Source organism: Spermophilus citellus (assembly GCF_964194105.1).
Source record: "Spermophilus citellus genome assembly, chromosome: 15".
Taxonomy (NCBI): domain Eukaryota; kingdom Metazoa; phylum Chordata; class Mammalia; order Rodentia; family Sciuridae; genus Spermophilus; species Spermophilus citellus.
In genome coordinates this window covers 19972290-19986105 of record NC_138195.1, presented here as the reverse complement: position 1 = coordinate 19986105, position 13816 = coordinate 19972290, and the positions used below count along the sequence as shown (strand labels likewise).

Below are 13816 nucleotides of genomic sequence, written 5' to 3'. Positions count from 1 at the left end.
GCTCCAAATTCTTTGGAGTCACTGAGTTTGGGGATGATTTTGTTACATGGCTTTCAAAAATCAGATTAGGAAAACCTCAATGACTCTGCCCCACACAGTCAAGCAGGCCCATCACTGTGTCTCCTAGAAATGGAGCCACCTAGACAGTCAGGTTTAGTCCCCCTGGATGTGCTTACACACCCAGGTCCTGCTGAGCATCGACTAGTTCCCTCTGAAAACACGTTACTCCAAAAGAGAATGGGAAGAAGAACAGGCTTAGTTTTCAATCCCGTAAGGAACACCTGTACCTGGCACCAAAAGGGAGCCCACATTCACTTGACATTAAAACCTGCTTACCACCCGGCTTCACTGCATGCAGCCTCGACTAGGAACCACACACACACCCTCAGGCACTCAGAGAACATGGCGTTAGATCACGTCCAGGACAGACAACAGAAAAGAGACTCGTGAGGCTTGAAGACAATGCCTGACAATCTCTAAGGAAAAGGAGTGTGGGCTCACCTCGGCCTTGCACTCAGGGTCCCTGGCCTGCCGCCCAGGCATCAGCCTCATGGCTGAGGACAGGCTCTCACTCCATGAAGCGACTTTGCTTTGGTGTGTGACACTCGAACGACTGGCCAGTGACTTCTTCTCAGACGCTGGGGACAGAGAAGCAAAGAATATTAGAGTCGAAGTTGAAAGGACAGCATACACTATTTTGACAGCTGGCTTGTCTTTCAGGGGCCAGCCAGGGGATACAAGCATAGTGTGCCTAAATCCAATAAGTGAAACTGCCAGGGCTGTGGCTCACACTGATATGTTCTGGTACTCCCTTGGCTAAGAAACACAGTGTGGACTTTGGGGTCACCAGACCTAGCTTAAACTCCTAGCTCCATGACTTTCTGATACTTAGTGAGATGTTGGACAAGTTAGCTAACGTTGCCATGCCTCAGTTTTCTCATCCTGTAAAATGGGAATAAATTGTATCTAAACTCACAGGGGTATCATGAAGATTACACAAATTATGTGTATACCGCACCTAGAACACAGAAACTGCTCAATATTGGTTGTTGGCCAAAAGAGAGCCATTTGTAAGTTAAAGGTCCATCTTGCCTTTTTATTCCATTGTATTTGCATGGGTATATGTATCCAATTTTATTATACTTTTCCCTAAAGTGCAATCTGACATTTTGGCTTCAACTTGTACATGTAAGTACATAATTAGTGCTAAGTTTTAAATATATTCCCTCCAAAATTGATGTGGAGACTTAATTCCCACTGTGGCTGTATTAAAAGTGTATTGTTTTAGGAGGTGATTAAGTCATGAGGGCCATGTCCTCCTGAATATATAGTGCCTTATAAAAGGACTGGAGGAAAGTAGTCTGGGCCCTTTTGTTCTTTCAACCCTTTCACCATATGAGGATATAGTGTCCCTTCCCTCCAGAGGATGTAACAACAAGGTGCTACTTTGAAAGCAGAAAGAGCCTTTACCAGATAATGAATCTTCTGGTGCCTGTAACTTGGATTCCCTAGCATTCAGGATTGTGAGTGAATAACTATTATTTATAAATTATCTATTTTGTGATTATTTTCTTTAAGCAGTAAAAATAGACTAAGGCAGATATGTACATACATATTTGCCTGGACTAACTTGAAAAGCTAGTTAAATAAAGTTTCCATACCTCTGGATGGTCCAGGGCACTTGACGGAAAAAGAATAAAGTCTTGAATCACTCTGAATTTTATAATGCTAAAAGACTTAAAATAAGGATAGGAGCCATAATTTGAGAGCAAGGACCTCCTTAGAAACACCATTAATGGGCCGGGACTGTAGCTCAGTGGTAGAGCACTTGCCTTGCACACATGAGACACTAGGTTCTATCCTCAGCACCACATAAAAATAAATAAACAAAATAAAGATATTGTGCCATCTATAACGAAAAAAAAAGTTTAAAAAATTAAGACCTTATTCTTGCAGCTGCATTAACTAATATGCGGGTAAAAGTGTTGAGTCACTATCATATTAATATTTTGGGGTTGAAGACATTCACTTCTTTAAATGTCAGGACTCTAGGAACCCAAGGCTCACTGTTGTTGCATAATTTGGTGCAAGGTTTCAAAGTTGGCAGGGGAACATCAGGGCGGGATCTAGAACTCCAGTGCCCATTCCTTGGAGAGACTATAATCTACTTGTTTGGTTGGTACTTGTAACCTTTCTTTCATCCAAAACGAAAGCAGCATTCATTCTCTGTGAGAAAGATACATGAAATTTCAAGGATATAAACCCCAACCAAAGGCATAAGATAGAGGGTTTGAGTAGAAAAGGCTCTGGATCCCGAGTGGAACCTCAGAGGAATCTGGCTTTATAAAACCCACAAGTTCCCATCCCCTGGAGCCGAATGGAGAGAGACCTAGGTAGTGCTGCCAGGATTTGAGCATCATTTCCTCCCAGAGTGGGGTGACCTCTTCAATCTTCACTTCACTCTCTCCAGGTTTCACAGAGAGATCGACCTTGAAGGTGTCCTCCAGTACCTGCCGCCTCTGAGCCACGAGTTGCTGCCAGAGAGTCTGCACTGTCTTCTGGATATTGTGCTGGACTAGCAGAGAGAGCACATGGCACAATCAGGACAGCCTCACTCCCAGAGAGGCAAAAAGATGGCATATCATGGAAGCTTTTACCTACATACTTCTTGTTTAATGTCTTGCATATCACCCCTAGCTTTGAAAACTCCAGCCAGAAGTAATCAGCTTGTAGAGTCACAGGGCTGACACAATGCTGCCAACATCCCCCAAAGATGGCCTTTCCCTGTGTCTAAGTTTTTAACAAGTCACACCTGCCTGATGTGTCCAGGTCTGGAAAGAGAGTGATTGATGGGAGGGAACCTCTTCCCCCATCCCCTGTCAATTCCATTGGATACCAGAGAGATGCCCTGTGTGATGCTATGTAACAAGCCAGCTCCCCCTAAACAGCTCCTTCCAACCTCCCCATACATGTTGGCCTGAGGAATGGATTTCAAGCTCTAGACTGTGACCAGAGGCTCAGGACCTAATCCAATCCTTTTTTCCTAGTATTTGATGATACTTCCCAGAACCCACCCACCTCATTCCCTAGGTTTGCTCAGATGCTAAGCCAACTCTGCCTGCTGAACCCGCATCTACAGTCCCCAAACTGTGCCTAAATTTCCTAATCTTGAATCAATGGGTCCCTCTCTGGTTCTAACCTTCTATAATCTATTTTTTCTTAACATCGAGAAATGGACGTTACCCAGTCCAGCTTTACCATCCAAGTACCAAAGTGCATACATTCATGCTGTCATTAAAACTGTGTCTGTATAAACTTTAAAGTCACAAGATTTTTGATCACCTTCTTTGGGCACCTGTGTGACCAGAATACAGAGGTACTTGTGCATGAGATTTTATATCACAAGATATCACAAAGTGGCACAGTCACAAATCAAGTGGCAAAACCTTCTACTTCCTGGATCAAGAGGTAGAGTGCAATCTTTCAAACACATAGAACTGCCTGCTCTGTGTGTGTGTGTGTGTATGTGTGTATGTGTGTGTGTGTGTGTGTGTGTGTAAAATAGATATATATGGATAGATAGATAAACATACATTTGTTATATATAAATTTACAATGCCTTTAACTTGGGTTGACATTAGTAAATCCAAGAACAAAATTTATCAAGCCAAAAGTCTTATAGATAGTAATGAATTTTTTTTTTTTTGAGAGAGAGAGAGAGAGAGAGAGAGAGAGAGAGGGAGGGAGAGAGAATTTTTTTAATATTTATTTTTCAGGGTTTTTTTTGGCGGACACAACATCTTTGTATGTGGTGCTAAGGATCGAACCCGGGCCGCACACATGCCAGGCGAGCGCGCTACCGCTTAAGCCACATCCCTAGCCCGATAGTAATGAATTTATTAACTCCTTACCCATTTTCTAAGGAACAAAGCTAAGTTATCCCTAGGCATAAAGGCTTGAGATAGGTGAGATGGTCTGCCAGTTTCAACTTATAGTGAGATGCCCAGGATTTAAGCAAGTAGGCCAAGCTTATAGAGGAACCAAGTCCTACAAAGTTTTCTATTCATCCATCCATCCATCCGTCCATCCACCCACCCACCCATCCACCCATCCACCCACCATCCACCGATCCACCTATCTGTCCCTTTTCATTTCATTTCTAAGATACAACAGTCATTCCTGTGTTATTTTCTATCATGTAAACTTGTTGAGCTACTTCCTCACTCTGAGATTTCCTAAGTCCTCTTCTGATCTTTGAAGTTTTCCTTAATAGTATTTGCTTTCTTAACTTTGGAAAGACAGACTGAAGGATGCAACTTTGCAGATACAACTATCCATCCACAATCCCCCTATACAAAAAGTAAACACTAAATAAGACATACCATCACTCAAACTTGGGAAGTCTTCCTCTGCTTTTTCTTTTACTTCTTCATTTGGGGAAAGAAAGACTTGATGATAAGGAGTCATTCTAGGCTTGGGTTCCAATCCAAATCCTTCTGGATAACTAATAGACAAGAGGGGTTTTTTTGTTATTGTTTTTACTATAAACTCAAATTTGAGATTGTTCCATGGTTCTATAAGTAACCATCCTTCAAACCCAGTATAGATCAGTATGGAAAATGTGTTAAATCAAGTTAAAGAAAATGCATAATAATTTCCATAGCAGATATTGCAAAATGGTTTTCTGGATAATAGGAAAACACCTTATCTTCATGTGAAGTCTATCTTGGGAAGCACTACTCATGATCCCAGCAGGCCCCTGAACCCTCTTCTGGTTCCTTGTAATCAGAATTGATCATTTCTTGTGTACTCCCAATGTACTGAATTTTCCTTTGTTTGGCATTGATTTTGTTCTGCTTTGAATGGGTGTGCAAACTGTAGTCGCACATGGCCCTGAACTTGGAAGGGCCCCATACTTGGACTCTGCTATCACCATCTTTAAGTTCTTGGTAAATTTTGAATGTGGTCCCTACATTTTAATTTTGCCAGGTTTCCACACATGATGTAGTCAGTTCTAAGTGGGGGCACAGTGGTTATATATTCAGTTCCCCAGGAATCTGGTAGTCCCTACCACGTGAATGTCTATGTGCCCTCATTTCAGAGCCCCTCTCAGCATCCTGCACTGAATAAACACTCAGCAAATGTTTATAAATTGAACCTAAAATAATAAACATGGGAATAAAAAAATGCCAACATACGAAAATGCCCAATTCATGAAATTTCTACAATAAATTAATTTGGGAATGTTGGAGGTCATTTTGCTACATAGAAGTCTCTGAGGAGGGTGTCATTTTGAGCACACAAATCCAACAGGAATTCTGCTCTTTTCACCTGTGCTTTCAATATGGCTAGGGCTTAATTCTGGAAATGTGAAGAAAGAAAAAAAAACCTCCCCACATTTAACTATACACTGAAAATATATTTTTTCATTACAGACCAATAAAAGGACAAGTGCCTCCTCTAGTCTAGGAGGACTTCCCAGTGATTCCCAGAGAACTTTAAGACAGGTCAGCTTCAGTGTTTTGTGGTGTCCAGTGGTCATGTGTACAGGATTTGGGGAATTTTTATTTAAGTGATCAAACTTGTAATTTGTACTGGGATAAATTTAAGCAATAAAAAGGACACGAGCAAAGTGTAACATGGTACAATCCTCTCTTCCCTACAATCAACCATGGCCCTCTTAATAAGAGATTATATTTGTAAGCCACATGATGCCAAGGAGATGGTTTCATATGATATAGACTGAACATCTGTTTTTGTTGTTGTTGTTTGTTTGTTTGTTTTTGTGTGTGGGTGTGTGTCTGTGTGTGTGTCTGTGTTTGTGTGTGTCTGCAAGACAAATTATTCCTGGCTTGCACAATACAGTGTATTATATGATTTTTCCCATAATTGAATTGCCTTTATCAAATGTTAATGTTTCTAAAATCTGTCTGTATTAAAAGAATCAGTGTGTACATTTAATGTTAGCATTTCCTGCCTCAAAAAATTAAATCAAGCTGGGCATGGTGGCACATGCCTATAATCCCAGTGACTCGGGATGCTGAGGCAGGAGGATTTTGAGTTCAAAGCCATCCTTAGCAACTTGGTGAGGCCCTAAGCAACTTAACAAAACCCTGTCTCTTTGTACTGGGATAAATTTAAGCAATAAAAAAGACAAGAGCAAAGTATAACATGATACAGTGCTCTCTTCCCTGTCTCTAAATAAAATATATTTTTAAAAGGGCTGGGGATGTAGCTCAGTGGTTAAATGCCTCTAGGTTCAATCCCTGGTACAAGAAAAAAAATTAATCAATAAAGTATCTTACAGTGTAGAATTACAGAAATAGGATTAATTATTATTGCAGGATGATTCTAGTTGCTCAATCATATGAACATGTTTGAGGATTGTTTACCATATTATCAAATGCTGCACATAATTTAGACAACTGGATAAACAAAAAGTTTATATCACTCATATTGACCTCAATCTAGTTCCTTCTCAGTCTTCTTTTTTTCTGTTCTGAGCACCAGCAGTCAAGGAAATAAGTAGGCAGCTCCTACCTTCTTTCATTGAGCAGCAAAAGGCAATGCATGAGACACAGGAGGAAGCTGACGTTGGAATTATAGGTGGCAAAGATAATGTCCCAGTGCTCCTGTAGAAAGCCCAGAATGCTGAGAAGCCTGAGGCACTCAGACAGGGACTGCTGGGGCTTGGAGAGGCAATATAGAATGACTTTGTTCAAACTGCTGTATAAAGCACTGATGACAGTCTCTCTTTGAGAAGAGGTATTCTCGATGACCTGAGTCATAAAAATAAGACACATATAAATACACTTCTGCACACTTTGCAATTTTAGATACTGATCCAGTTTACCATGAAAATAATATGATCAAAAAATGACATGACCTTAAATTCAAATACTGCTAATTTCTTCTAGTTTGAGATTCTGTTTAATAAAATGATAAATAAGGGCAATTCAGAATTTGGGTAAGAACTTGTGTAATTAAAAAGTTTAAAATTTACTACAGTCATATTATGGAAAATAGATTTGGTGGCCAGAGACTTCTGAAATACTGGTAACACAGTTGACATTCAGTTTATGTGAATATGCTATTAGTAATATCTAATTGTATTAATAATTATTTTCATATATAGATTATTTACAATATTCCTGGTTATGCTAAGTTTTGTTTCCATTGATTTGAATAAATTTAAATACATTGCTTCATGTAAATGTCATAACACCATCAAGTAGATACTAAGATAACCCCACATTAGGGATAAGAAGTCAAGGCCAGAGAGGTTAGGTGGTCAAGAAGGGCAAGGGTCAAAGACACACTGGACACTTGAGCCATGCCCTTAACCACGATATCGTCTAAAGGGAATGGAATCCAGTGTATTTTAGTTTATGAGAAACTTAGAGGGGGAGACAGTTCTTGATTAGCAGCCTCAACACTGATTAGTTCATACATGTTGGACTTCGGTGAAAAGAGTTCACAGATCACAAATCACATGCAAAGTTTCTAGTCTATTAGAAAGTCACTTGTTAGTCAAAGGTTGCTCCCTTGGAATTTTTTAAGTAGTGCAGGTGTTTCTACTCCATGTAATTCAGTTTGATTTCAACCTGTTTTAATCTGGGAGTCAAGTCTTCATCCCTCTTCTCTCCTGTTCCTCCTGCACCTCTCAAACTGAGGTTAAGGGCTGGGGAGAATCGAGGTCCCGGTGCCTGGTACCACCTAAATGCACACCAGTCCTGGTTCTGAGAATTTCTTTGACCACCAGAAACTCTTTTCATTCTCAACACAACTTCCCAAGGATCTGATTTTGATCTTCCCAGAGCTGACAAGAAACTCTTTCTCCCTTCTTGGAGTCATTCGTGAAAAAAACCTCTCAATACATTATTTTCAGGTTGGTGTCAACCTATACATCACCCAGAACAGCACTGTGCTGAGACCCAGTCCTGGGATCTGTGGGTGGCAGTTCTAGTGTGATAAGAGACGGTCCTTTCCAAGAGTCACAGACATCCTACAGGCAGGACAACTTTGATAATGAGCACCTCACCGCATGAGTTCAAGTAAAGAGCTCACAGCAGCTTGTCAGCAAAGGTCCCCAGCATGCAGTGGGAGGCAGGGATCTAAGAGAGGCCCCTTTCAACTCCAGGAGTTTGGGGTTATAATTTTCTCTGTGAACCTGTGTATATCTAAGTATGGCTCTGTAGGCATGCATTTGCTTGTGTGGCTATGAGCAAGAATAATAGGACTTGGTAAAAATGGAGTCCTGCCTTGATTTCAGGAGGGCAGAAAGATTAACAGATGGAAGTAGATATTGTGGATCTGGAGACTCTCATGCTAAATGAAGTAAGCCAGTCCTCAAAAAACAAAGGTGGAATGTTTTCTGTGATAGGTAGAAGCTAACTCACAATAGGGGGGTGAGGGGAAGAACAGAAGTGCAGTAGATTAGACAATGGGGGAATGGAGGGAAGAGAAGGGGGACAAGCAAAGGAAAGACAGCAGGAGGAATCTGACCTAGTTTCCCATGCACATGGATGAAAACAACCCAGTGAATCCCACCACCATGTACATCCATAAGAATGGGACTCTAACTAGAATAAGATATAGTCCATGCTTGCATAATTATATTAAAATGGATTCTGGGGTCATGTAGAACTAAAAAGAACCAATTTAAAAAAAAGAAAAGAAAATAGGCCCTTTAAGTCGAAGACCTTTTTGGCCTGTTCATTGCTCATAAGAAATAACAATACTTAAGGTTAAACCAGTAATCGTGGTAAAAACTCAAGTGGAAGGAAGTAGAGTCTGAGAGGGACAGAGATCAGTGCCTGTACAGGGAGCTGAGGCTGAGGAGTATCTCAGGGGTCCTGCAGGTAAGCCCTCAGGGCACTCAATAGCCACCAGGAATTTCCTGGGTCTTAAAGGACTGCTTTCTTCCTCCCACCCAGCTCAGATTCTGTTTCAGCAAAGGACAAAATTTCAGCTAGACCAAAGGAGCAATGACCAGGTACATCACAAAGAGGTGTCTTGTTACCCCAGCCATCCCAGGTTCTTACCACCATGATGTGCTCTGTGATGAAGAGAAGAATATGTCTGGGGTCTGCTGAGAAGATCCCACCATACAGCTTCTCCACCAGCTTCTGAGTGAAGTAGGAGATGTTTGATAGGGAAGGAGTGGCAGCAGCTTCTATGTTTGGCTGAGGCTCTTTACTGCCTGAGTGGAGTAGAGATAGACTAAGATGAGAGTCTAAATATGCTTCTTTCCACAACAATCTCTGGGCCCCTCCTCATAACCAGCCTTGTCTTACTCATCTCTGATTCCCATTGTTTCAAAGGTGGAGTCTTTTATTGAACACCCCCACAAAGTAAACTGATCTTGATTAATCTGGCCAGTGATAGAAACCAAGCTGTGAGAAAGGCAAGAGGAAGCATTTCTTCCAGTGACTCTTCAGAATAAGGATGGAGGAGAATTTAATGCCTGATGCAAATGAGAAGGCATTGTGCTGATCTGAGTTCTTGCTATTGCACTGGAAGAAGATACAGCCATTAAGCTGATCGTGCATTTGTGCTCACACTTACAAGCACTGTGCTTGGATGAGTGTGTGGTTATCTCAGCTAATCTCTAGAAACACCCTGTGAATCAGCTACAGTAGTTGTCATCCTCACTCAGAGAGTCACAGATCCAGGCCTTTGCCCTGGGTCTCACTGCTGTCCGTGGACACAGCCAGGACCCACAGGGGCTTCCCAACCACACTGAATTCACTGTTCTGCTTCTCTCACACATCAAGCATTCCAGGAGAAAGACCAGAAAGCTAGGGTTTTCATGTTGTGGCAAGACAGAGTCTAGGAGATAAGTCAAGTAGCTAGGGATTTCTGTGTCTCAAAAACCACAGAAAGAATGTTTGTTTAAGCTCCCTGAGAAGGGGCAGCTTCCCTGGAACTGCTTTTCGATGAAGTCTCCAGCTCAAATTCTGAAAAGCAAAGGCAGCATCTTAATCCAGCTTCATTTGTTCAAGAAACATTTGTCAAGTACCTATTCAGTACCCAGACACAGGTGCATAGCACAAGATGCTGAGCAGAAGACTGTGGAATCCCTGCCGTTTGGACTTCTCTTATGGGAAGGGGTCACATTTGTACTGAAGCTAAAGAAAAGTCAATTTTAACCCAGAGGACAGGAAGACCTTTTGTCTCCAAGTGGCACAGTGATGGCAGGGGTGTCATGGAAAGCAGAAAGCATCTCATCCCTCACTGGGCAGGGGTCAATGAGCTCTTGTTGCAGATACATGGAGGATACGCCCAGATGGAGGATGAAGTACCCCATAGTCAGAATCAGGAGTAACCATGAATACTGGCTTTCCTGATTAGCCACCAGCAGCTGAATGCCGGAAACAGGAAGGACCAAGTCATCCACTCACCTCTGAGTGCCATGTTGCCTCCACTCATGATGTGGAATATTTCCATGGTAGAAAGAAGGACCTCAGACTGGAAGTCACGCTTCTGTTGGCTGGTGGCATTGTCTGGACAAGCCTAGAAGCACAGCCTGGGACTGAGAAAGCAGTCACATAGCCATAATATCCCCTTAACCCCTCGCCCAGCAGGTGCAATAGTACCCAGCTGACCACTCACAACTAGGCCTCCTCCAAGGCATTGCTTTCTGCTCACTGAGCTGCCTTATCTAGTAGGCAAGACCTACTTCCAGGGGTAAATAAGTGGGAGAATCCACAGTCAAAGGTCACCTGGCAGGTGCCCAAGATGAGGCTGACTATGGGACACAGAGAGTATACCAGCACCCCCTTGAGACCAGGCTCCAGTAGAAACCACCTCTAGGAGAGCATCTTCCCCTTCCCTCTGCTCCCCTCTCTCCTCCTGACGGCAGTCCCTACAATATATCATTTCTATAACACCCTTACCTCAGGCTCAGTTTCCAAGGACCTGCCCTTATTCTTCTATTCACCTGGCACTCTGCCAGGGCCTGAAGCTCATAAACATCCCCCAGATCATGAGGCGGTGACTCCACCACTGGCCAGCCAGCATCTTCAGGCCTGGCCATCCCTTGCCCTTGCAATGCTCTTTGGCTCCCAGACCCACTCCCATAAAAGACAGCCCAGCAATAAATACCCTTTCCAACCCACCTCCAGAAGCACTTCCAGTGGCAGCCACTGCTTGGGGCTGGGAGCTCCAAGCAGGAGCTCCCTCAAGAGGATCTGAGTGAAGTCTCTCAGCTGCCTCCGGGCAGGGTGTAACTTGACAGGAGCCTGGAGACCTTCCTTGGGGCTGTCACCTTCAGAGACAGTCCCAGGACTGCTGGTGTTCCGGGTGGACTCCGCCGCAGGCCCCTCAAAGACAAGAGAACCCTAACATGTGTGGCCTGGAAGCTCTTTCACATCTGTCTCTGATGGGAACAGGCAGCATTATCATCATATCCATTGACATGGGTGGAAACTGAGGCTCTGCCAAAGTATGATTTGCCCAGAGCCTACTTGCCTATGGCCACATTTACCACTGTGGTCTGAGAATCTGACTGAGATAGGTAGATATTGTGCAAAAAAAACAAAAACAAAAAACTGAGCCACCAAGTCAGAGAGAACTGCAGTGCTCTGCAACAAAATCCAAAATCTGTTGGGGGCAAGCTGCTTCACTCCTCCAAGCCAGCTGCCTATCTGTTAAATAGCAATCATAAAAACCACCCTCACAGAGGATTTGTGGAAAGGAAATGAGAGAATAATAGATGCAGCAATGCCTGGCAGCTTGGTAGGGGGTCAGTGGACATTGGCTTCCACCTTGTGGTGGCGTCCCCACCTTTTCCTCCTGCCCAGGCCCTGATCATGTTGACAGACAGGACCTTCAGGTAGGAAAGATGGAGAAGCAAAACTGCAGAGTCCTTTCCCTGAATCCCTGAAGCACTTCAGCATTCACTTCCTCATTTGAGGTTTATAAAAACAGGGGATAGAGGAGACAAGGGTCATTACCCCCAGATAGTCCAGGAGGACCTGGAGATGCAGGGAGGCCGAATGACACACCCAAGGACACACGGCCAGGGACTCCTGACTCCCGGCCCATGAACTTTTCATGTGCGTTCATCTGTTGGCACCTCCCTTTGCTCATTCATAAAATTAATGCCGCCGTTCTTAATTAAGCCATAAAATGAATTTAATGGCACCTAGGGAGGTGGCGACTGCATTAATTAGCTCCATGCGGCCTCAACTGGAAAGATGCCATATAAATTCATAGCAAATCGAAGGCTTTGGGCTGCCAGCCTTCTGTGTGGGGAGGGTCTGCAATGCTTTCTGTGCAACAAAGGCCTAGCGAGCTGACTTGGAAGCTGGGACAAGGCAAGAGAGTGTCATGAGGGAGAAGCACCTTGGAACTGGAGCTAGGAACCCCAAGACAGGGCCCAACCAGCCCACTAGGGTGTTTACTGGCTGCAGAGGTGACTTTTGGGTCAGTCCTATGCCAGGGTGTGCGCTGTGTGCTCAACTGGAGCCTCGACTCAGTAACATCAAGCTTGTTCCTTGGGGGGAGGGGCTGAGATGGGCATTAGGACTGAAATGTCACATCTTGTCTCCTACAGAGGAAGTGCCAAGGAGATCGCAGGAGACAGACTGTAAAATTGTCCCTTTTCCCTGCCTGGTCTGAGCCACCTGAGTTTCCCTGTGTCGATCCCACCCCCACCCCCACCTCCACCTACAGCTTCAGCCCGCAGGGCCTTCCTGTGTCTATCACTGCCTTTTGTTTATTCTTAATTTCCTAGTAAGTTACTCGAATTTATATTAATCCATCAAAACATTTTGAAACCATTTTGTCTTTTTGCAAATCCTCTTGTCTTTATATGTAGTCTAATTACAGTTGTCCCTAAGTATCTGTGAGGAATTTGTTCCAGTCCCTCACATAAAAAGGCATAGTATTTACACATACCCTAGGAACAACCTCCCATATACTTTAAATTATCTCTACATTATTTATAATGCCTAATGCAATGTAAATGCTATGTGACTGTTTGTTATAAATCTATTATTTAGGGAACATTGGTGGGGAAAAACATATACACATTCAGTACAGACCAAAAAAATTTTAAATATTTTCTCTCTGAGGTTAATTGAATCCCTGATGGGGAACCCATGGATAGAGAGGGCTAACTGTACTTTTCAATTTTATTAGTTATTTAACTTTATTTTAAACCCATCACATGGATTTAAATGTAAAAAACTCAGGCTTTGGGGTGAGAGACCAAAATTTAAATCTTAGCTCTGTTGCATGTTAATCCCAGGAACTGTGACATACTTTGTTCTCTCAATCATTTTGTGAGATGAGACTTATGAGCACCACTTTGTCTCTGAGTCTCATATTCTTCTTTCCTCTTTCTGATTGCTGTTAGTGTTATGTGAAGCACCAGTTTTGGGACCAATGTGCCAACATGGACACACCCCTGGGAGAGGTTAGCTAAGAGAACATTTCTCCCATTCATTTGATGATTTAGCAAGTGATTATGGAGCATACACTCCATGCCTAGCTCTGTGCTTGTCATGGGTAGGGGTGTGTGTGTGTATGTGTGTATGAAATAAATAGACAGACAGACCAACAGACACTGAGGAATGAACCCAGAACCTAGCACATACTAGGCAAGTGCTCTCCCACTGAGCTACACCTCCAGACCTTTGTGTTTTTTATTTTGAGACAGGGTCTCCTAAGTTGCTGAGACTGGAATCAAATTTGCCTCAGCCCCCAAAGTTATAGGAATATCAGGTGTGTGCCACTTTGCTTAGTTGCTTGTCCTGGATTATAAGCCCCACAATTTGGGATTATAAATCCTTCAACTTGGCTGCCCCCT

General features: G+C 43.1%; 1 protein-coding gene across 2 annotated transcripts in view; it reads right to left on the bottom strand.

Moving 5' to 3' along the window:
• Window positions 1-13816, bottom strand: part of WDFY4 (WDFY family member 4) — a 250451-nt gene that overhangs the window by 139268 nt on the left and 97367 nt on the right. For both annotated transcript variants that reach the window (XM_081267492.1, XM_081267493.1), the window contains exons 32-38: window positions 11121-11324; window positions 10404-10515; window positions 9045-9202; window positions 6541-6779; window positions 4383-4504; window positions 2390-2575; window positions 502-638 (exon numbers count right to left, since the gene is read on the bottom strand). In XM_081267492.1, coding sequence (XP_081123618.1) covers window positions 502-638; window positions 2390-2575; window positions 4383-4504; window positions 6541-6779; window positions 9045-9202; window positions 10404-10515; window positions 11121-11324 — 1158 coding nt within the window. The remainder of the gene's footprint in view (window positions 1-501; window positions 639-2389; window positions 2576-4382; window positions 4505-6540; window positions 6780-9044; window positions 9203-10403; window positions 10516-11120; window positions 11325-13816) is intronic.